At 38.8% G+C, this 26100-nt stretch overlaps 1 protein-coding gene across 1 annotated transcript in view; it reads right to left on the minus strand.

Annotated features, from left to right (window-relative positions):
• FOXP2 (forkhead box P2) overlaps positions 1-26100 on the minus strand; it is a 1142483-nt gene that overhangs the window by 237325 nt on the left and 879058 nt on the right. Inside the window, exon 12 of the mRNA XM_058190721.1 lies at positions 3311-3400. Within this exon, the coding sequence (XP_058046704.1) occupies positions 3311-3400 (90 nt within the window). The remainder of the gene's footprint in view (positions 1-3310; positions 3401-26100) is intronic.

A 26100-nucleotide genomic window follows, 5' to 3' on the forward strand; every position in this document is an offset into this window, starting at 1 on the left:
TAAAAAGTCAATTAAATTTAAAAAAAGGAAAGTGCTTCAGTATCGGACAAAACCCGTACCACCCACCATGAAAGCTGGAACGCCCACTAGTGGGCGGTAGGGATCAGGTTGACTACCACTGATCTAGATGATTGATCCTAAAACTGAATACACTGCCGTAAGTGCAGTGGTATTTACTTTGTAGTTTTAATAGTATAATCTACCTACACTCTAAAGGCTATGGTGAGACTGCAATACAGGATTACACTTCACATATTGCATCTGAATTTTAAATGTTTGTTTTATATGAAGTTATTTTAATGAAATTATCAGAAAATAATATTAAACCTGGTATTAAAAATAGAATGCTATTTTTAAGCAATCAATTAATTTGGCTACATTACAAAATAATAGACATAAATCTCACCTAAATGATGAACAATGCTTTGCTTTCCATAGGTAGATAATGTCAGAAATATTTAAACTCTATGATTTATTAGCATATTTCCCCTCTGAAGCTTACAGTTTAAAAATATTTTTGACTCAGATTAGAAATTATATTACTCCAAAAAAATGAAATAAAGAACATTAAATTTTAATCAAGAACAAAAAGAAACTTATTTAAAAAACAATATATGAAACTTATAAACAGAAATTCTAGCCAAAACTACAACAGAAAATTGTACAATTTCAAATATCACACATTCATATTGTATTTGAAATTATCTATAGTTGATATAATCAGATCAGGGTTTACAATGATCAGTTTCATTCCTTCAGGATTAGAACTTTGCAAAATGTCTCTTTTTTCTTGAAACAACCTTTTCACATGAGCTATTAAATGAGTTGAAGGACTACTTAGAAATTTAAGAATATTTCATCATATAAATAACCGAAAGCATTTATTTATATTATTTATCCATTAATTTCATATTTATTTTATTTATTAAATTTCTATATTTTCCACCACACTTGCATCATTCATATTATAAATTCCTAATGTCAGTTAATCAAGTTACTAATATTTGTTACAAAAATGTAACAAATACGTTATGGTACATATTTCTTATGCACCCTTAATTACCTTCAAATAGACATAAAGATAAACCAGTTTATCATGACAGTAAAGGACTATGGGCAGATATCTACTCTTTTGCTTCAGTGCAGCCATAAGTAGAAACCAGAAACTCCTGCATCTTTTTTTCATTAACAAGATTAGAATTACATAAAAATTCCTCCACTACTCTTTGTTGAAACAAGCCAACTTTATGAGTCATATTTTAATTGCTCTATGACAAACTAGGTAAAGATAAACTGTGGTTGTTGGATATGAATGATACGGGAGATTCCAAACTATACAGAAGTGAAAACTACTAAAATTATTTTTCAAAGCTGCATCATAATTGTGAAGAATGGGGTTGGGAAGAAATATATAAGTTCTTTTTATTCAATTACTTTTTTTAATCATAGTAACTATCTTTTTATGTCTGAACAGGGGCTTTTCTTTTTCTCCTTAGTTCTTTCTTAAACAATCTGTTATCCTGAGATAACAATTTCCAAATTCTTTTTAATCTCTTATTTGTTAAAGAGAAAATGAGAGGTTGAAATAAGGGGCCGCTATAGTTTCTACATTTTACTGAGTATTGCAAATGCAACACTGGCAAAATCAGGGCTCTTTACTCACATCTTTCATCGTGAAACAACAGCAAGGCTACCATCTCCGTTGGATAGAGTTCAGAGGTCCATAGAGCAACACAGTGATCTGTGAATGACCCAAGATAATCAGCAATGGAGCGTCCACAAATGCATGGATGGATCCACTGAAGTTATATGGTACTTTTTATAGCATATGTTTAAACTGCTAACTTGTGGCCCTAAATCCTAATTATAATTCATAATAATTATCAAATTTTGAATATTATATTTATGGTTTCACCACATTTTCAGTAATCCTTGAAAAAAGTATTCACTTAGCTGTTACTTAATTTCAGTGGTAGTATTATGTAATCAACTGTCTTTGAGCAGCATTTTCACAAAACCCTACTCATTGTATGAATGGCTAAGCTAGTCACATGATTCATACATGAGACAAGCAGATAAATGATGCTTAACCCAGGAGAAATAGTTGTCCTAGAAAAATACAATAGTTGCAGAAGTGATTTTTGGACGAATTCTATGTGGGATTCAACCCTACCAAACTTGCTGGCTTCATTCATAAGTCCCCCACTTGAAAAATATTTCATCTCCCTCATATTGGCTGTGAAAATCACACTTCACAATATCTAGATATCATGGAAGTCATACCATGAGGATGGGATAAACATTTATCAAGTCTGTATGACATAGCATTCAAATTGCAACAAGTTCCCCATATATCTATCATCTCAAGCAACAGGTATTTAGGACTTGGGCCAAAAAAAGAAAAACGCTTTCTGATTAGAGCTAATAGGGGGGCTGAAGGGAGTGTCCAAACATTTAAAATGCTATGGGTAGCACTTTGGAGCAGCATATGTATAATTTGTAATATTATAGTAGTCGTTGTTTTAAAGAAAACAAAAGTAGTATTTTCTCAAAGAAGTGTAATTGCAACAAAAATCTTGTGCTTATTTTTAAAAAAAAAAACTAGAAATAAACATGGATCATTGTGAGAAGAGCACCATCAAGTGAGAAATAAATATTTATTTCAAATAAAAGAAGTTAGAAGTAGCTAATTAGCAATGCCTATTTTCATTGTTTTAATAAGCATCAAAAAGTTAATATCAAGCATTAATATAAGATTTAATCTTAATTTTATATGTATGGACATGTACATTTGCTTCTGTTAAATATTATAAATATTTAATAATTTGTAAAGTTTATGAATTAATATGTGATAAAACAATCACTTTTTTTCAGATTTTTATCATAATATTTGAAAAGAGAAAAGGGAAAGATCCTAAATATATAACCAATGCAGGAAGATGCAGAATAGCAAAAGGGCTTCCTCTGCATATTTTACATCATTGTTTATTTCACTGTTGTAAATTTATCACTTTAGTTTATGATAATAATGTGCACAACCCCAGGATATTGTATACGTTGAAAAGTTGTTGGCACAGTAGACTGAAACTTTTTCTGCTTACATCTGTGCAAGCTTTTAAGATACTACAAAGAAATTTAAAAGGAATACTTCCTGCTATTTAATGATCTTTCTTAATTAGTTACATTACCAATATATACGACAAACATTATTGTTCACAAGCAGGAAATTACAGATGTGCATAGTTATATAGGTGTATATGGGTACTTTTCTTTAAAAATTAAGCTTAAGATGTAAGGATGCTTTACTAACCTGAAGTGGTCTTTGTTTATCACTATTTTTAGGAGATTTCAATCCACTTGTCTGTTGTTGTAGAAGCAGCTGCCTGGCTGCCTGCAATGCCTGAAAGTTGAGACAAAATGGAAATAAATAAAAGTTAAAGCATTTTGTTGAAAATGTTGCAGTAGCAAATGCTACTGAATACCTAATGCTGACTTTCAAGCAAAATTGCCTTTCCTATGTAAATAAAAATGCATCTTTTTAAAACACAGCAAGAAAAACCCACAGATAGTATATATATCAGATTTTAAGAAAAAAGCATATATATGCAACAAATCCTCAGGGAAATAACATTAATTTGTATAAAGTGCTTGAAGAGGAAAAATCATAAACCGCATCAATAGCCTCATCTCCACAAGGAACTTGTCTGTAAGTGTTCAGCTAAAATGCTCACACCCTTGTAAATCATCATTCAATTTGCATTTTCACTTTACAGTTTTAAAAGCTGTAGACTTCAAGTGATACCGGAAGCTGTAATTGAATTTGAAGAATCAACATCAGATTATCTTGAACGTGAATTAATAAGGATATTCATTGAAGATTAAAAACTGTTTTTATACCTATAATTCAAAAAGAAATCTGTCATTTGACAAAATAAAATGGAGTTTTAATGCCAAATAAAATTAAGTGGCTTTCATTTACATTCTTATTAAACTCTAAAATCACTATTTAAACAATCAGATTACCGGGTAGCTTCTGTAGGTGATAATATGGTAATCACAATATAGTATTTAAATATGTTCATTTGAATTAAGTAAAGTAAAACTTGAACAGCAGAATTATATGGAGCTATGCCAGTTATCAGAAAAAGTATTAACTTTAAACAAATATAGTTGTTCCCACTTTAGAATTCCAAAGTATTAAACTATATAAAATATTAAGCTTTTTCTACAAAGTACTAGAACACTGAGAGAGCAATTCAGAATTCATATATAACAGATTGTATATTAGGATTGTATTCATTCTAAAAATTGTCATCAAACTGATAAAGAATGGTAGTTTTGCTTAGACGCAAATGAGATGGTTTTTAAGGTAGTTTCCAGTATCCATGACAACAGTTGCTTTGACAAGATGTGCATATGGCATTACACTGCCAGCTGGTGTGAACAATGTTTGAACTACTGCATTGAGATGCTGAGCAAACAGAAAAAGTTGCCACGTCTTAACCCTCGGGAAAGCAGTTGTCCCCTGATCAATTATGAAAAGACAGAGAGAAGGCTGCTACAGTCTGGCTCCATGCAAGTTTTCTGAAAAAACAAGCAGACACAACAAACCAAAGTAAACAAGCTACATGCTCTATCACAGCTCCTAAGAACATGGATTTGTCTCCTTCTAAAAGGCATTTATACCAGACTGAAAAATATATCTTCTTTCAGTATAGCCACATTACCACAACATTCTGGGTTCTTTCTTTTCTTTTTTTTATTCCCAGGTAATTATAGATCAGCAAGGCAACCGAACTAAAAAATCAGAACTTGATTTCTACACAGTGTACCAATTTTTACTTACATTAAACACCATTGATTTCCTAAAAATATTTTGTTGACAAAACAAAAAAAGGAAAAGAAAACGCTCTTGTTAACTTGTGAGCCTACATAGCACCAACTCATCTTCTGAGTTATATTATCAAATTATATTAGCAATTATTTATTTAATTGAATTTGTTGAAATTATGTTAGTATTGATGTATTTATAATTTGCAGCAGTAACTTACGTCTGCTTTAAGTTTCTCAGAATCAAAATCCACTAATATAGTCCAAAATTTTATTTATAATATATGAACTAATTAATGTAAATTATAATGAATATAAAATGCTACATTAGGATTAAAATAGGCATGGGAACTGTGTGGGCATTTGTTTTAGAAAAGAATAATAAAAATATACATGCCCAAACTGGATTTTCAGGGAACTTATCTAGCAGAATTAATTCGTCTGCAGGCTTTTAACAGATTGCAGATTTCTTATCAACTTTCTGCAAAAATATGAATCTTTATAAAATATAATGGAGATATCTATTGAACACATTACATAAGAACACCAGAATATGAACTACCCTTCTGAAAAGTCCGATACTTTTATTGGAGACAGAGTTCACACTTCTGTATACCATCACCTTGAAGAAAGATAATTTCCACCCATTATAAAACATGATAAGGCTCATAAAAAGTGAAAATGGGGCATGGTGGCACATGCATAAAAGAGAAATTGTCATACAACAAGTTAGACTAATGGTACATTTCTACTACCTATACTGACTATGAATGGTAGTTCAGGGTTTCTATCACAATTGTACCTGAAGACAGCAGGAGTCCTTTGGCATGCTATATGTCTGCTATATTAGATATTACATAAATAGTAACTGCATGTATATTTCACTGGGTAATGGATATTAACAAATTATTCTTAGAAATGCATCACAGGCTTTCTGTTTTAATGTTTGACATTTCATTTCTCTATATATATCTTTAGTTATGTGCTATTTTATTTTTAAAAAAAGGAAATGGTTTGTGTTACTTCACATGGGAATATTTAAAATATTGTATAAATTACATATGATGCATGAAATTTAATGGAGCTTCATGTATGAATTATTAGTCAAAATTTAAAGTTTTGCCAACATATATGGAAATATCTTTATCCTATAGAATTATTTTCAGATTAGGAAAAGTGTTATTCTGAAATGATTAATAAATCAGAGAAGCTTTTAAAAGTTTTTTTTACAATAGTTTGAATGATTTGAATATGTAATTTAATTGACTAAAAGACAGAAATTACGATAGAATAAATCAATCTCCTTATTAAAATTCAGAAATGAGCAAATAAAACCACAGGTATTTAGAATATTAAAGATTACTCAGATTTTGGTTGTGTATTTTGCAAATCATTGTTAAAATATATGTGTATGAATTAACATTTTCACTGCCAAATAAAATTAGCAACAAAATGCAAACAAATGGAATCATTTAAAGCTGTGATCTGAGATGTACATATCAGGCAAAATACTTCTCTGATGTTGGTGAGGCTTGTTCTTGAGAAGATTTTAGATTATACTATGTCAATTTGTCTGTATGATTTTTAAAATTTGAATACTATAGATATTAAAATTATGTCTATATACACAAGCACATTTTTCATGTGCTATAAACTTTTCCTATTTTAGGACTGTCTAATAAAGTATACAGTTTTTTAAAAAAACTATTTAGTGAAGTTTCTACTTAATCTATACAAATTATTTTCTTCTTTTTAAAGATATGTTTTCTCATTTCCTTTTTTCTAAACGGAAACAGATGTCACTCATTTTGTTTTGTTAAAAACAGGAATGTTTAACCTATCAGCCTGTTGCATTTGAGATTTAAAATGAAAAATGACATCTATGGTCATTAATATCTTCAATGTATAAACAGCACAGCATGACACATTCTTGAGAGCTGAAGGCTACAAAATCTCTCTGAAACATAAATAACAAAGCACTCAGAATCATATTTGATGTTGATATTCATCTCTGCTGCCTGGGCTTCTTATGAAAATAGATGCAGCCCAAATGGATCTCCTATAATTGGTTTCAGATAGCGGGGTCAGAAGAAATACGATACAAGAAACTATTACATGGAACAGGCGAAACATGACTGTTTATACAAGCAGTACCCTGTTAAACTGACAATGGGCATGCACTTTGGAGATAACCAGACGAGGAAAAACTTGTCACAAAAGATTATTTTTATTCTCTATTTTGTTATGAAATATTTACCTTTTACTAGACTATGTAAAAATAAGCTCATTTAACAATAGTGGTATAACCTGTCTCAAACCATTTGGAAACATTGACCGATATATTATCCAATCCAAAATTTATGCAAATGGAAAATTTCCCAGAAAAAACTAATAACAGCCGTACTTAATTCAAAAGGGGAACTTCAGAAAAAATAAGGAATTAAATAAATTAATTACATTTTGGGGAACTCACAAACCCAAATTTTGATTAAGTTATTTCTGCTCCTGCTGCTGAAACCAAATTGGAGATGGGAGGTGGAATTGGAATGAATTTTGTACTGTAAACAAGCAAAAAATATGTTTTGACAATGAGTTTTAATTTAATCTAATAAACAGTAGCTAAAAGTACACAAAAACGATTTAGTCTACCAGGAAGCTTGGTGAATATTTAAAATCTTCTAGAAGAGACATATATTTGGAGAAACTTCTGGGGCTAATATCCAACTGGGTTTACACCTGGCACACTCCGGTTCAATCACTATATAAAGCAAGCAGATTTCATTCAGCTAGTAAAAATATTACTTGATACTTATTTATTAAACAACAAACATTAAAACAGTTAACCAGCAAAAGCAGATGAAAGGGGCAGGCAAATATGGACAGGCCAGAATTTATATTATTCTGTTTCTAGCAGAGAATTTTCCAGTGCCTGGAATCCATCCTACGGGTAAATAGCATTGACAGTCCCAAAGAAAATGAATTTTGCTTGTTGGAATATTAATCCTTTTTCATATATAACAGCAAGAGGAGAGAACTATAAAGTAGGACACTCCTTTATTTTTGCACCATAAAGGGAACAATTTGGTGGGCAATAATGATGTATCCAGCGGTGAAATGCACTTACCTTTGCTACCGGTTCAAAAATGGGAGCGCATGCGCCTCTTATGCGCATGCACCGAGGGTAAAAAATGGGACATAATGACGTCCCAGCGGGTAGGCAGAGCCTCCCGCTGCTGGTACTACTGGTTTGCATGAGCCGGATAGATCCGGCTGGATTTCACCTCTGGATGTATCCAACATACCTAAAAAATACACACCTATGTTCAAAACGTATTTCTGAATGAAGAAAAAATTAATAAAGAACACGAATTCTGGCAAACAAAGGCAAGGAAATAATAAGGGTAAGCCAAAAAGGGCCTATGGAACAAATGGTTAGAAGCCAAAGGAAAAGCTCCAGGATTCAGTGAAAAGTCAAGGAACAACACAAAGCCAAGGGAGAAACTGCACAATAGCAACAAAATGATCACAGCACTGTTGTGTTTAGTCCATTTCCTAAGAATAGCCTTTATTTTATCAGACTTTTAAAATGGGAACAAGCATGATAGAACTGGCTTGAAGTTCTTGAAGGCTTGAAGCGACGACAATTAACCAGTGAAACACTTGCCTTCAGACGTTATGGGTGCTTCATCTCTGGACATTGTTAATGGTATAGGATCTGAAATGGTATAGGATCTCTTGCTTGAGCAGGGGGCTGGACTAGAAGACAAAGGTCCCTTCCAGCTCTATTCTGATTCTTCAAAAAATATTAAAAATTCAGTGGCGAGTTCTATCCAAAAGCTAAGCAAAACCTCAGGGTTTAGAAGCAATGCACTTGTGAATGTTATTTACCTTTGGGCTAAGGAACTACATTATCCATTTCTCTAATTTAATTGGGTGACAAAGATAACAAAAACTATTGTACAGAAAGCATTTATAAAAAATGAGGGTTTATTTTTTTATTTATTTACATCCTTTCTTTTCCTTGAAAAGCTCAGAGCAGCATATCACAGAAGTGAGTACATCCCCTCACATTTTGTAAATGCCGTATTTTTCAGAGTATAAGATGCAGCTTAGTTTTTGGGGAGGAAAATAGGGAAAAAAATCTGCCTACCAGGTATTCATCTGGCTAGTGTCTTTAGTCTGTTCAGCTTCAGCACATTGGTTTGCTGGTTTTGAGAGCACACACGCACTTTTTATCCCCTGCCTGGGGATAAAAAACAGCTTCTAAAGCACAGCTGATCTTTGAAGAAAGAAGCAATGAGCATCAGAGGGAGCAGGCAAAGCATGGAAGATCACTTCACTCACTAGCGCCTTGTTAAGGCTGAAAAAAAGCTTCAAAAAAGCTACATTCAGAGTTTAAGACGCACCCAAATTTTCAACTGCTTTTTGGGGGGGAGTGCATCTTATACTCTGAAAAATACAGTATTTCATGTGACAACACTGAAGAAATGACACTTGGCTACAATGTAAAGTAGCGAGTCTACAGCTTGTATAACAGTGTAAATGTGCTGCCCCCGCAAAATAACGAAACACACAGCCATTAATTTCTAAACTGTTGGCAACAAAAGTGAATAAACCCTAAGTTTTTTTTTAATTGGGTTTTTTTTTAATTGGGGGTTTTATTATTTTAGGGTTTTAAATTTTAAATTTTTAATGTCGGCCAATCTTGTAATATGCTCTGTTTTAAATTTTTGTTTTAATTGTATATATATTGGGTTTTTATCTTTTGGCTGTATCTTTTGGCTGAGTCCTTCGGGAGAAGGGCGGTATAAAAATTTAATAAAATAAATAAATAAATAAATAAGTGATAATGTCCAAATGACGCCCAAGTAGTCATTTTCCCTCTCTAGTGTCATGTGACTCGTTAGTGATACGTCTCAGTTGTGAAGGGGGAGCAGGTATGTTAAATTTGGTGTTATCACTCTCACTCTCTCATTCCGTCACTGGAAGTTCAACATGGCACCTCATGGCAATGAACTCTCTGAGGATCTGAAAAAACAAATTATTGCTTTACATAAAGATGGCGTAGGCTATAAGAAGATTGCCAAGACCCTGAAACTGCACTGCAGCACGGTGGCAAAGACCATATAGCGGTTTAACGGGACAGGTTCCACTCAGAACAGGCCTCGCCATGGTTGACCAAAGAAGTTGAGTGCCCATGCTCAGTGTCATATCCAGAGGTTGGCTTTGGGAAATAGACGTATGAGTGCTGCCAGCATTGCTGCAGAGGTTGAAGGGGTGGGGGGTTAGCCTGTCAGTGCTTAGACCATACGCCGCATGCTGCATAAAATTGGTCTGCAGGGCTGTTGTCCCAGAAGGAAGCCTCTTCTAAAGATGATGTACAAGAAAGCCCACAAATGGTTTGCTTCAGACAAGCAGACTAAGGACATGGATTCCTGGAACCATGTCATGTGGTCCGATGAGACCAAGATAAACTTATTTGGTTCAGATGGTGTCAAGTGTGTGTGGCGGCAACCAGTGAGGAGTACAAAGACAAGTATGTCTTGCCTACAGTCAAGCATGGTGGTGGGAATGTCATGGTCTGGGACTGCATGAGTGCTCCTGGCATTGGGGAGTTATAGTTCATTGAGGGAACCATGAATGCCAACATGTACTGTGACATACTGAAGCAGAGCATGATCTCCTCCCTTTGGAGATTGGGCCACAGGACAGTATTCCAACATGGTAACAACACCAAACACACCTCCAAAACGACCACTGCCTTGCTAAAGAAGATGAGTGTAAAGATGATGGACTGGCCAAGCATGTCTCCAGACTAAACCCTATTGAGCATCTGTGGGGCATCCTGAAATGGAAGATGAAGGTGTGCAAGGTCTCTAACATCCACCAGCTCTGTGATGTCATCATGGAGGAGTAGAAGAGGACTCCAGTGGCAACCTGTGAAGCTTTGGTGAACTCTACACCCAAGAGGGTTAAGGCAGATGTACTCACTTTTGTTGCCAGCAGTTTAGACATTACTGGCTGTGTGTTGCGTTATTTTGAGAGGACAGCACATTTACACTGCTGTCCACTCACCATTTTACATTGTAGCCAAGTGTCATTTCTTCAGTGTTGTCACAGAAAAAGATATACTTAAATATTTACAAAATATGAGGGAGGTGTACTCACTTCTGTAATATACTGAATATGAATCCCTTTATCTGTTGTAGACATGTCAAACTCAAGGCCTGCAGGCCTGATCCGGACTGTGATGTGGTTAGATCTTACCCATGGGGCTGCCCTGGAAACAGCAAAGAACCGGCCGTGGTGCCTCTGCCCAGCCCAGGCTGACCAAGCACTGATCTACATCCCGGTGGTGGCCATCTGGGCTGGAACGTAGTCAGTCTTAGATCTGCGGGGCTACCCTTAGATCTGCGGGGGCCCAGCCTGCCCCTTGGGTGTGCGCACAGGAGGCAGCAAGTGCATGGGGCCTGGCATCCATGGGGACTGTCTTGCCCTGCAGGCTGACTGCATTCTGAGCACTTCCCTTTCACCCAGGACGCCTGGGTGCTCATTGCATCCTGTAAGCATGCCCAGGGAGGTGGGGGCAAGGCAGTGGAGTTGCCTTTTGCTGCCTGCAGGGTGGCCCCGCGGATCAGATCTAATAGGGCTGACCATATTCCAGCATAGATGGATGCCACCAGGTTGTAGAATAGATCAGCACCGCACCCGCACTAGATCTTCCATGCCCCACTTGCCGGCCTAGCCTCACAGTCTGTGAGGCTTCCTATTAACTTGGACTGCCCCCTGTGTTGAACAGCCATGGCTGCCATCAGTGCTGCCGGTCTCTCCCCCCACCCCCATTCCTTTCTGAGCATGGAGGAATGAAGGAGATGGAAATTGGAAGGAAGGAAGAGAGGAAGGAAGGAAGTTGCAGTTGGGCAGCAGTGGAGCAGCCTCGGCCAGTCACTCTGTCTGCCGCAATGTTCCAAGGGCTTGAGTCTGACATGGTGAGACCCAGTCTCGGTTGAGGGAGCTGCGGGGATGAGTCAGGAGGCAATGGGCCAGCCTGTTGTGGAGAGGGACTCCAAATCACAGCACCCCCAGCCTTGAGACTAGCTGACCTGTACTGCTGCACTCTGATGCATGGATGCTGCCTGAAAGTTCTCTACCCCATCTCCCGCTTGGCAAAAACCTCAGGTCATGTTCATACAACACATGAAAACCCAGGCGTGAAGGATTCTCCTCCCCCTGTTTCTGTACAAGCTACCCACGGACTATATTCCATGGGGCACAGCTTGTCTCATGGGAATACCTAGTTTAGTTCTGGCAGTGAATACTGCTTCGGGCATCACCAGGGAGGTCACAAGGGGATGACGCCCCCTTGATGCCAGCAGCAGAAAGGCGATTCCTCTTGCCTGGGGTTGGCCAGCCAGCTAGAGCTTCTGATGGTGTGGGATGGGATGGGATGGGATGGGGTGAGATGGAGGGGATCCATCCTTTTCAGTGGTGCTTGAGGGAACTGAGGCAGGGGTCATCACCCTCCTCTCCAAAAAGGAACCCTTGCCTTCCCCTGCAACACAAGGGGTGGGGTGGCCAGCACATATTGTGTCTGTCTTGCTTGGAATCCCCCCCCCCCAAAAAAAACTATGTTAGGGTGTTTATAATTCCTTTGTAAAACCACACTTGAAATATTGTATCCCATTTTAGTCACCACAGTATAAAAAAGAAGTTTAGAATGTAGAGAAAAGCAACAAAGGCGCGGGGGGGGGGTGTCTTGAGAATAAAAAGCATCTATAGAACAGTTGCTGGATTTGTCTAGTCTAGTGAAAAGAAGAACTGGGATGACATGATAGAACTGTTCCAATATTTGAGGGGCTGCCCCAAAGAAGAGGGGGTCATCCTACTCCCCAAAGCAACTGAAGGCAGGACAAGAAGTAATGGATGGAAACTAATCAAGGACAGAACCAACCTAGAACTAAGGAGAAATTTCCTGACAGGAAGGAAGGAAGGAAGGAAGGAAGGAAGGAAGGAAGGAAGGAAGGAAGGAAGGAAGGAAGGAAGGAAGGAAGGAAGGAAGGAAGGAAGGAAGGGAGGAAGGAAGGAGAAACTTGGTTGGGGGTGCCCAGTTCATGCAGTTCTGCATCAATTCTGGATCCATTGAGACTTGGGCTGAGACTTGTGTTCTGTTGTCTCATAGACAGGACTTTGTTGGCAATCCAAGTTAATATTGTTATTCTTGAATTATGAGCTCTTAGGAAAGTATCCCCTCCTTATGTGTTGCAAATAGCCATTTCCAGTGGTTATTTGCAACACGATACAAGATAAATCAGAGTGGGGAAAATATTTTCCTTTGCTACATTTCCAGTCTGAATTATACCATGCAGGGTCCCTACTGGAGAGCCCTTTTAAGGATTATGTATTAACAGAAAAGAAGCTAACTTACCTCTGCTCCTAAACACTAAAGTTGTTGCACATAAAAAACAGAGGATCACTGATCAACTATCACAGCTTGTGACAGTATTGCTGTACTATTGTTTGTGGATGTCCACACTAAATGCAAGCACAGGTTAAACTGAGCCCGGTTTGTTCTCAGTCTTTTAAATGGCTACAAACTAGTAGCAAAAATGGCATTTGATCACAAGGCATCGAGAAATGTTTCCCCTTTTCCAGTTGAACATCCAAGAAGGGACAGGAAAGGAGAAAGGAAACGAGGAAAGAAAATGAAAAAGAAGGAAAGGGGGGAAGGAAAAAGAAAACAGAATGAAGAGGGAAGGAAAAAGAAGAAAAGGGAAAAAGGAAGGAAGGAATACTTGTAACAATTCTGTCTCCCTTTTTGTAATCAATTACTCAATCAATAAATCAAAGCAACTGAACATGAATAGCAATAACTAACAATACTTTTAATTTTTTTTGAAGCAACTACAGCTACAACTTACAACCATAATTGAGCTCAAAATTTATGTTGTTAAGTAAGAAATACGTTAAGTGAGTTTTCACATTTGTTAAGTGAATCATGCAGTTCTTAAATTAGTAACATGATTGTTAAATGAATCTGGTTTCACCATTGACTTTGCTTGTCAGAAGGTTGCAAAAGGAAATCAAAGGACTCCGGGACACTCCACCCATGATAAATGTTAGTTGTCAAGCATCCAAATGTAAATCACGTGACCATGGAAATGCTGCAATGATCATAAGTGTGAAAAATGGTCATAAGCCCCTTTTTTCAGTGCAGTTGTAACTTTGAATTGTCACAAAATGAACTGTTGTAAGTCGAGGAATACCTCGACTGTTGTGAGGCAGAAATATGAATAAAGATAGTGAAGTATTACAATTACCATTACATTACCATTACCATTAGAAATAACTAAATATGTTGAGTATTTTTCTTTCACAATACACTTTTAGGGCTACCTCCAGAAAATTTATCAGCTGTAGGATGCGATTGTGGTTTCTGTTAATATAAACATTTTTAAATGGTCAGTATAAGTTTGCACATAGCTGTAATTTGGTGGGATATACACACTTTGTGTTGTGTACCAGTTATGCCCTTTCCTGGATTGTAGTTCCTGTGCTTAGTTGCTCAAGTCCTGGTCATCTCATGGCTGGACTACTGCAATGCTCTCTACATGGGGCTATCTTTGAAGATCATCCAGAAGCAGTTACGTGGAAAGTTCTTGAGGCCTCTAGGGTGGGCCTTGTTACATCACTGTTCTGCAACCTGCAATGGTTGTCAGGTTGCTTCTGGGTCCAATTCAAGGTGTTGGTTATCACATTTAAAGCACTACATAACATGGGTCAAGCATATCTGAGGAATCAGCTCATCCCGATGGGATCAGCCCGCCTCACTCATGCTAGCAGAAGAGGCATGCTGAAGACCCCATCAATAAACAGATTTTAGCTGGTGGGGTCCAAGAGAGAGTTTTCTGCCATGGTGCCCCCCACCCCCAGAACATCCTGCCTCCTGAGATGGTATCTGCAACCACCCTTCTGGGCTTTCGAAAGGGCTGTGCCAGTTGCTCTGAGGTGGTATAATAGATTAGACAGATCAATGCCATAATGGTTCAAAGAGGTCAATGTAGCTGAATGAAAGGATTACAATGAGAAAGTATAGTCTATCCAGGTTATTGTGGGTGCTTATAAAAATAGGAATCTTTAGATTGGTCATAGTTGGATGTTGTTAATTTATTTACATCTAACTTGCTGCTGGTTTTCTTTTCTTTCTTTCCATGTTTCCCAACATTACAGTTTTCTCAAGAGACCTACCGTATTTTTCGGAGTATAAGGCACACTTCCCTCCCCCCAAAAGAGACTGAAAATTTGGGTGCATCTTATACTCCAGATGTAGCTTTTTCGAAGCCCTAACAAGGCACTAGTGAGTGAAATGATCTCTGTGCTTTGTCTCCTCCTTCCGACTCTCAGCTGTGCTTTAGAAGCTGTTTTTCAGCCGTAATGAGGTGCTAGCAAGTGAAGCAATCTTCTGAGCTTCACCTGCTTTTCTCATTGCTTCTCTCTCCAAAGATCAGTTGTGCTTTAGAAGCTATTTTTTATCCCTAAGCAGGGGATAAAAAGCAAGCGCGCACGCTCAAAACCAGCAAACTAATGTGCTGATGCTGACCAGACTAAGCACGCTAGTCAGATGAATACCTGGTAAGCAGATTTTTTTCCCTATTTTCCTCTCCAAAAACTAAGCTGTACTCCGAAAAATACGGTAGATTTTTATGTGTGTTCAAAATATTTAAATTTGAGCTTGATCATTTGTGCCTCACTGAAAACTCTGGAATGGTTTATTCTATGTTCTAATTGTTTGTTTTCCTTATTATCCATGTATTATTAGAAATCTTCTCCAACAACTCTTATGTTTGTAAGTATAGACATGTTATGGCATCTATGTATCTTATCAAAGATCTTCAGAATTATCCTCCTATGTGCTGATTCCTGTACTGTTCAATAATTGATCCCAGAAAGCAGAAGCTATTCACTTCACTATCTTCATTTTTAATTCTAAGGCTGGCTATTGTACCTGTTGTCCCTAGTTAACCTTTCATTATATTTAATCTTAGACCCATTTTTGCTGTGCTCCTTGATTTTATATTACTAGAGATTCCAGATAATTTGCATTTTCAGCTATCAGAGTAGTGTCATCAACTTAGCTCAGCTTACTGATGTTTCTTCCTTGAACTTTAAAACCATGCTTATCTTTTTCCAAACCAACATGAAGAACCAAAGAGAGAATATATAGCCTTGCCACACTCATTTGTCAACATGGAGCCAATCCATTTCTCCTTATTTTGTATAGATAGAGTCTTCCATGTCTTTTGTATAGGTTTCACAAAAAAACAATGAGATATTTGGGATTCCCATTTTCTAAGGACATACCTTAACATGGTTAACACAATCAAGGTATTTTCTTTTTGATATTCTTTAGTTTTATCAATTATCCAGCATTGGTGTTTTTTGTTATTTGGTTTTTTCCAAAACCAGCTTGAACATTTTCACACAGGACTCTGATCTGTGTTAGGTGAACCATATATTATTTTGCTAACAGGAAATTAAGGATATTATATGAAAGCATGCACATTCTGTGAAGTCTTCTTGCTTTTGGTATTGGTATGTATGTTGCTCTCTTCCAATTTGTTAATCGCTGTCATTCTTCAGATCTGTGGGTATAATTTGGTTAGAACTTACTGATTCTTCTATTACTTGACAGTTTTTGTAGATATTTTATTAATGTCTGTGGCCTTTTAACTTCTTACTTATTATAATGTTAATCTAACTTCATCTTTTAGTATTAAAGGTCTTGTAAACAGGGAATATTGTCAAAGGCCGTGATGGCGAACCTATGGCATGCGTGCCACAGATGGCATGCGGAACCATATCTGTGGGCATGCGAGCATTGCCCTAGATCAGCTCCAGCGCACATGCGTGTGCCGGCAGTAGTTTTGTTCACCGCCTGCGAGCTCCACTGGCACCATTGGCCTTTCTCCCTGCTTCTCACAGCCAATGTTGCTCACAAGTAAATTGCAGTTAGGAATCTCAAATACGGCTGGGAATGAACGTTTGTGTGGTAGCAGCTGGCTGGAGCTACTGAACAGGTGGCCAAACTAAATGCCTGAAGGACCCCATCCCATCACTGGGAGTCCAGGTGACTTGGCAATTGGCGAGCGGCTGGGCTCCTCAAGAGACAGAGTTCACAAGGGGTTGATCTATCACTGGCTACAAGACAATGTTCATTTTCATCAGTATTTGAGATTCCTAGCTAGGGCTGACTTCGGCAGCTTCTCTCTGCCAGAATGCTTCCTGGACGCGGCTTACCGCTCTGAGCCCAAAGCAGCAGGAGGCATTGGTGCCACCGGCTTTGGGCTCTTAGCGGTTTGCAGAAGACGTGCTCAAATTGGCACTGAGACTAGGGCTCCAGGAGGGTGCGGGTGAAGACTTTTATGGCTTTCTTTCTGCCTTGCAGAAGCAGAGATGGGCAGGAGGCCCAAGAACACACAGCACCCCAGCGCAGCACTCTCCCGAGGGCTGCCCCCCCTCCACCTTGCTAGTCTAGCTGGTAAGCTCCCGCGTGCTTCCGTCGCAGGCCAGGCCAGCTTGGGGAAACACAAGGAAAGGGCTCTGGTGTCATGATCTCCCACATGCTTCCCTCCCTCCCCTGCATTGGTTCACCTGCCACCGGTATCACCCCTCCGCCAGCTCATCCTCCCCTGCCCATCCGCCGGGCTGGGCCCTTCGGGCTTACCTTTGTGAGCAGCAGTGAGCAGAAATATGCAGTGGCTAGATTCTGCAAGTAGTGGCAGGGCAGGGTGGGACGGGGCAAGTATGGCCAGCCAGAATTTCTACTACTGGTTCGCCCGAACTGGCAAGGACCAGCTAAATCCCACCACTGTATACAGTCTAACTATGTTTTTCTCTTTACTATTTATAACTTTAGAATTTCAGTATCAATTGGAATTGACCATAAAACTCATCAACATCGTCTTCTCCATCAATGATTAGAAAATAAACCAATAAAAGGTCCAATTGAAAGCCCAGACAAACAAGCTAGAAAGTACAGTAGCACCAGGCAGAAAAGCAGGTAAGAAAAAATATCCTAATCGTGGAGAAGGCCAGACTCCCATTAAGCCTAGTAGGACAAGCTAGGCTTAATTGGACTAGGAGATTTCCAAGGTCCCTTCCAGCTCTATTCTGATTGAAACTACTATATATGTAACAGCTAGCAAATCTCCTCCCCCTTGCTCTGACAATGTTACCTAGCTGAGTAACGAAGTGTCTGTAAGAGAACAGCCAAATTCAGAGAGCTCCAAGAATCCAGTAAGATAGACAGACAGACAGACAGACAGACAGACAGACAGACATTCTCTATTGGAACTTGACTGGTGTTCATATTAAAGAAGTGTTCACAAGGTCTACGTGAAAAGTCACTGACTGCTTTGTATCCAAGAACAGTCTTTGGTACAGTATATTATTCCTAATTATGAAAGCAACACTGCTCCTTCATTTTTCATGCCCTATGTAGTAAATAATATGATTTCCTAACTAAAAGGGTTAATTCTAGATGATTTTTCACTGATGCCTAAATGTGTAGTTAATTTATTTCATCTCTTTATTGAGCTCAGTTTTCCCATGTTCATACTTCTTATGTTCCATGTTCACATTATAATTCTGTCTTTTCAGCCTTGGGTTTATTTTCCCACACAGCAACATCAGCAACAAAATATCCCTAAGGTTTTGATCTAGCAGCATCATAAACACCATTAGTGCTCTGAATAATCTTCAGATCTCTCTCAGTAGTTTGTTGAATTAAAAGAGGAATGTTGAATTCTAACACTTATCAGCAGTTTCTGTTATTATTTTCTCCCTTGAGGTATCTGTATAATACCTACTAATACAAAGACAGCATGTTTCTTACTCTGGAAATAAATCTTTATCTAGACTACATTGGCATGTGTTTAATTTTTATTATACAAAAATGGAATCAGGTTTATATCACAAAAATTGAATCTCAAAATGAAACAAATGTTATCTTTGAGCAAATCTACCAAATCATGCATATACAAACCAAATTGTTTTATTAAATGTTGTCTATGCTATTATTGCTTAGAGAAACATAATTATTTAAAATAATTGTTTTATTATAGGTATTGCCTATAACAAGAACTCAGATTCACAATCTTAAGGGACAATCAGCAAGAAAGGAACATTTGGTAAAGATTTTTTAATGGCCAGGTATAGAGAAATGGGAGGATCTAAGGAGCCTACCATCTGGTAGTATGTAAATCCCTTTATATGTTTTTTTGTGGTGGTATGTGTGCTTTATCATTGTCTTCTCTCATGTAGTATGAAATTATGCCTTTACCATTATCACTGAAATGATTAACTGCTTCCACCATCTTTCTATATCTCTGGGCCTGATAAAAGTGACAGTTTGCTTTAACTGAGCAACCGGGGTGAGTTTCATGTCTTAGATGAGTTTGCAGAGAATATGCCATATATTTTGGAGTATAAGACACACTTTTTTCCCTCCTAAAAGAGGCTAAAAATTTGGATGCATCTTATGCTCTGAATGTAACCAATTGCCGGCCACCACACTTCAGCTTCCGCGCGTCCTCTTCCTGGCTGCAGAGATTGCCACTGACAAAGGCTTGTGTTTTTGGGCTCTACGCATCACATTTTCAGCCTCCAAACAATCCCTGCAGCCTCCATTTGAGAGCCCTTCAAGGCTGCAGGGATTGTGATTTATGTAGAAGAGATTTATTTAGAAGATGAAATGGAAATTTAAATGAAATGGAAATGGAATAAGATATTTTTATTTTAAAAAGATGATTTATAAAACAAAGATGAAGACATATATTGTTAAAAGGGTAAAATGATTGATAAAGAAATAAGATATGATAATCTGGTCCACCTTTAGAAAACTATGGATATTCAAAAATAAGTGTGAAATATTAAAATGATTGTGTGTAAATTAAGGGTTTTAACAGAATAAAGAAATAATGAAAAATATAAAGGGAGAAAGAAAAGAATGAAATGAAAGAAGATTTAGATTAAGAGGTTAGGGAAGATGATAATTCTGATTATATATTAAATATAAAATAGAGATGAAAAAGGGAAAAGTAAAAAAGGAATACAATGGCAGGAACGCGACACGTTTGGAGGCTGAAAACACGATGCGCAGTGCCCAAAATGGCTACCTGGAACAACTGCTGCCTTCATTTACCCCTTCTATGCTTTGCCTTCTTTAGTCACTGGAGCTCCCTCTGATGATCAGCTGTGCTTTTGAAGCTGTTTTTCAGCCCCAACCAGCCCCAACCTCAAAACCAGCAAGTGAATTAATGTGCTGAAGCTGACCAGGCTAAGGACTAGCCAGATGAATATCTGGTAGGCAGATTTTTTCCCCCTATTTTCCTCCCCAAAAAGTAAGGTGCGTCTTATACTCCGGTGCATCTTATACTCCAAAAAATATGGTATACTCTTGTGCACTTCTGGCATTCTTTCTTCATCTTGAAATCTAGGTGCACTCTATCATGATGAAGACCACAATACTTGGAGTAGGGAGAAAAGTGCACCCAAATTTTAACTGGGGAGCTCATGGTCTAAAATCAAATGCTTAATCACTGGGCTATAATACTAATGAGGGAATCAAGGATAGGTTTTTAGAACAAATTGTGCTAATTTTGGAATAAATGAAGAGAGTATAGAGAAATAGATTAGGCTGTTCAGATAAGTGAAAGTGGCTATGTAAAACAGTGATCCTTTGTTCATAGGAGATAAATGAATATAGACTGGATACACAATATGAGTATAGAACAAGCATTTCAAGAAAATTTGATCATACAGAGAGAATAAATGAGGATTAAGTTGCAGAACAAACATATGAACAAAGCCTAAGTCCATGATGGCAAACCTATGGCACATGTGCCAGAGGTGGCACGCAGTGCCCTCTCTGTGGGCACGTGAGCCGTCGCCCCAATTCAGCTCTAATGCGCATACGTGTGCGCCTTCCACCGCCCAGCTGGTCTTCAGGTCTCTGCTGCACATGCGCAGGGGGTGCATGATGGGGGCCACGTGCAGGCACAGGGATGGGGCATGTACGGAGGGGCTGTGCACATGCATAGGGGTAGGGCGCATGGGGAGCACACATGCATATGCAGGGACAGGGTGCATGCGCATGGGGGCGCATGGATGGGGGCCACACTAACATGCATGGGGTGGGGTACATGCGCGGGGCCACACACATATGCAAGTGGGGTGCATGGCGCATGTGCAGGGGCAGAGCTCATGCATGGGGGCTACACATGCATTTGCAGGGGCGGGGCACATGCGCGGGGGCCATGCAAATTGCATTTTGCGGGTTCGGGGGCGCACACGCTTTGGGCACTTGGTCCAAAAAGGCATAGCCATCACTGGCCTAAATTAATTGATAAGTAGTGGGAAAGCCAGGATAGAGTGGTATTGGAGTGGTTTAGTGAATGCTGTCAGTGTAAAATAGATTTACCTAGTTCTTTTTCTTGTCATGCTCTTAATTTATGCCCTCGCTGACAGAATGTTGATCTATTCCATCATGGGTGGCTATTCCTTCGTCATATAGATGTTGCTGAGCTATAATTTTAAGCATTAATTGTTAAGCTATGGGAGTTCAAATTCTGAGTTTTTAGTCTGCGGTGCTAGATATATCTGTCTCCCTCACCTTGATGTGCTCAGTGCATGCATTTTACACCAAATCATTTATAAGAATGGCAGATACATGCTTTTAAACAAATGAACAATCTGTTATCAATCTAGCAGAATAGTAACTTCTGAATTCTCTTTTCCTTAAATATCCATCAGCAACAATATAACCAATTCAGGGGATTGATAAGGTTACACTCACTTTTTCTCGTCTTCCTCAAACTTTGATTGACAGTTGAATTAGGAAATTTGCTCATTTGGAGGAATTGATAAATATAATTGCTATTCATGGCAGGAAAAAAACATGTACTGAAAAAAACTTGCAAGGAAATCCTTATCATGTTTTGAATTTCTCAAAAAAGGCAATTCATTTTCTATGCAAAAAACTATAAGCCGCATTAAAGAACACCGTATGGTAGGTTACTGAGCACATCAGTGGAAGTCTGAATCAAGGCTCATATAATAATTATGTGAAGTACATTTGATAATATGAGTACAAAACTTAAAGATAAGGATGTGAACAAAGGAAGATCAAAAAGATCACAGAGTACATTAATACTTGATCCAGACATGCAGCATAAATTGTTAGATGTCTTCAGATTTGTGAGCTTTCTTGATGTGGATGTGATTATATATCTCCAAGATATCACAGGCACCATACAATTAATCTGCAATCAGGAACTATTTTAAAAGGTAATGCTTACCTATCTGAATTTTCTATTCCGCTTATATTGCATTCATACTTAATTTCAAACTAAACAGAAAAGTAACAGTAATAAACAGATGAATGCATCATGAAGTTTCATAATGCTGTTTAATAAAAGGAAATTAATCACATAATTGTCACAAACCTATTTTCAAACAGCAATCTATCAGAAGGAAATTATGCATCTGTAGTTATTGACCTTTCATTTCAGCATGACTGATACACAATTAGACCAGTTTTGTGGAAAATAATAGTTAATTACTAGAACATTTTTACTTTATTTTGGGATTCTTTTTTATATCTTATTTTTTTATTCTGTATGTAGGATGCTAATATAGTAGTACAATACAGTAGTAAGCTTTTATGTTTAAAACTAAATGCACAATGTTTTTTGTATTTTTATTTGAATAATAAATGTTTTTATTTCTTTTTAAAATTGAAGCCTTTGTAGATCAGAAAGTAACAAGGCCTATAAAGTACCTCAACCTTTTTGTAGAACTGTATTGTACATATATAGAGAACCAAGGACGTACCCAGGAATTAGATTAATTGGGACCCTTGAAGAAATAATGAGGAAATGGGATTTTAGCTTCTGAGGATATAAACTCTAAAGATCCAATATACCATTTTAAGAAACCAATTTGGCAGATAAACAATAGTGTGTTTGTGTGGGTATATGTCCAGTTTTCTACAGGATCATATGTCTATTTAATTAGGACATATTATCATCTTCTCAGGAAACTATGCAGTATGTGGAGATTTCCCATTAAAAAAAAAAAAGGATACAAAGGAAAGGATTATATTACCACTTGCCCCTTTTTCCTTAAACTGAATCCTCCTTTTAAAGAGTGGGTTACACTTTAAAAACAGTATTTTAAATCAAAAGATACTGTGCTGATTTATATGTTGGTTATTAAAGTATATATGTGGATCTGTGAAAAGAAAAACTGGAAGAAAAAAAGGTAAATCAATTCTCTTGAACTTCAGTTCCTACAGTCCTGGGTTGTACCATAGATTTTTTTAGTTCAATCAGAAGTGTGTATAAATTGAATGTACAACCAAGTGCATATCTGGAAGCTGTTGTATTACTTAGTAATACATTGTAAGCTCATTCAAATAAACAAAATGGACATCAGGATGAACATTCCATCAACCGAGGGCCCAGGGTAGGGGTGGAGGGGTGGCGGTTGTGATGAGGGAAGCCGAGAGAGTCCACTGTGCCTCAGATAGCCGGTTGTGAATCCCTCCTTGTGAAGTGGGGCCATAGGAATCAGATGGGTCTGTTGATCGCGTACCTGGCTTCTTGCTGCGTGACTACAGCCCTGCCTGAGCTACTGGAGGTGCTTGCTGGAGTGGCGGTTGAGATTTCCAGACTTTTGGTCATGGGGGATTTCAACTTGCCATCGGCCGGTTTGTCATCAACGGTGGTCCAAGAGTTCCAGGCTTCCATGACAGCCTTGGACCTGATTCAAGTAACTGATGGCCCTACACACATAGGGGGGTCCACACTGGACCTGATTTATATCTCTGGACAGTGGTTTAATGATCTGGTATTAGGAGATTTAGTGACGGTACCTGTGTCATGGTCAGATCATTTTCTCCTCCGCCTAGACCTCCAGACTGCCGCTCACCACCGCAGGGAGACGGAACCAATGCGTTGGTTCCGTCCCAGGCACCTGATGGACCCTGAGAGGTTCCTGACGGATCTTGGGCTGTTCCCTGAGGATCTTGCCCACGGCACGACTGAAGAACTAGTTGCGGCCTGGGAACAGACCACGGCTGAGGCTTTGTACCGTGTCGTGCCTTTGCGGCCTTTGGACCCAGCTATTTCGGGTAATTATCGTCCAGTCTCCAACCTTCGCTTCATGGCGAAGGTTGTAGAGAGTGTGGTGGCATGGCAGCTTCCCCGGTACCTGGATGAAGCTGTCTATCTAGACCCGTTCCAGTCCAGCTTCCGGTCCGGATATAGCACGGAGACAGCTTTGGTCACGTTGGTGGATGACCTCTGGAGGGCCAGGGATAGGGGTTGTTCCTCTGCCCTGGTCCTGTTAGATCTCTCAGCGGCTTTTGATACCATCGACCATGGTATCCTGCTGCACCGGTTGGAGAGTTTGGGAGTGGGAGGCACCGTTTATCGGTGGTTCTCCTCCTATCTCTCTGACCGGTCGCAGACGGTGTTGACGGGAGGGCAGAGATCGATCTCGAGGCACCTTACTTGTGGGGTGCCTCAGGGGTCGATTCTCTCGCCTCTCCTGTTCAACATCTATATGAAGCCGTTGGGCGAGGTCATCAGTGGCTTCGGGGTGAGTTACCAGCTGTACGCTGATGATACTCAGCTGTACTTTTCCACCCCGGGCCACCCCAACGAAGCCGTCGAAGTGCTGTCCCGGTGCCTGGAAGCCATACGGGTCTGGATGGGGAGAAACAGACTCAGGCTCAATCCATCCAAGACGGAGTGGCTGTGGATGCCGGCACCCCGGTACAGTCAGCTGCAACCGCGGCTGACTGTTGGGGGTGAATCATTGGCCCCAACGGAAAGGGTGCGCAACTTGGGCGTTCTCCTGGATGGACAGCTGTCGTTTGAAGATCAGTTGGCGGCCGTATCCAGGAGAGCCTTTTACCAGGTTCGCCTGGTTCGCCAGTTGCGCCCCTTTCTTGACCGGGATGCCTTATGCACAGTCACTCACTCTCTTGTCACTTCTCGTCTGGATTATTGCAATGCTCTCTACATGGGGCTACCCCTGAAGTGCACTCGTAGGCTTCAGTTAGTCCAGAATGCAACTGCGTGGGTGATTGAGGGAGCCACACGTTGCTCCCGGGTAACACCGCTCCTGCGCAGTCTGCACTGGCTACCTGTGGTCTTTCGGGTGCGCTTCAAGGTATTGGTTACCACCTTTAAAGCGCTCCATGGCTTAGGGCCCGGGTACTTACGGGACCGCCTGCTATTACCTTATGCCTCCCACCGACCCGTACGCTCACACAGAGAGGGTCTTCTCAGGGTGCCGTCCGCCAAGTAATGTCGGCTGGCGGCCCCCAGGGGAAGGGCCTTCTCTGTAGGAGCACCTACCCTCTGGAAGGAAGTTCCCCCTGGTCTGCGTCAACTACCTGACCTTCGGACCTTTCGCCGTGAATTGAAAATGTACTTGTTTATTCAAGCGGGACTGGCTTAACTTTTTAAATTTTTAAATTTTTTGAATTTTAATAATTTTAATTGGGGTATTTTATTTTTGGGGTCAAATTTGACGGTTTTAATTTTCGGCCAATTATATAATATGTTATTTTAACTGTTGTTTTAATTTGTATATTGCACTGTTTTAATCTGGCTGTACACCGACCTGAGTCCTTCAGGAGAAGGGCGGTATAAAAATCTAAATAATAATAATAATAAATAATAAAACATACTGCTGTAAGTAATGTAAGATACATGTACATCTGTCTTGTACTTACACAATACTTTGCATCTAGATGACTAATGCAGTGTGTGTGTCTTCCTGTTTGCATTTTTGTGCATATAATTTGCATATTAGGAAACTGGTTTGATGTAATGGTTAAGGCATTGATGGGCTGGATGCTAAAATAAAGCCAGGTCATGACACACACTTGAAAGTAAATCAGGAAGCCTGTAATTGGGAAGAACAAAGAATGCTTATCTACAGGAAATATGCATGTGTAAATCTTGTAACAATTCTGGGTAGTTAGAAATCTGACAACTTGCAGATCTCAGCTAACAATTAGGAATAGTGATGGCCTGCAGCCAATAAAATGTGTATTAGATAACTCCTGGGGCATTCATTAGCCAAGGCTTATGAATAAGGACAGCTAGAGACAAATAGTACAAATTGTAGAATTATTACTAAAATGTTTATTAGATATTTCTTATTATCTCGCCTTGTCCCACCTTCTCTTTTAGTGAA

The sequence above is a fragment of the Ahaetulla prasina genome, chromosome 7 (assembly GCF_028640845.1).
Source record: "Ahaetulla prasina isolate Xishuangbanna chromosome 7, ASM2864084v1, whole genome shotgun sequence".
Lineage (NCBI taxonomy): Eukaryota > Metazoa > Chordata > Lepidosauria > Squamata > Colubridae > Ahaetulla > Ahaetulla prasina.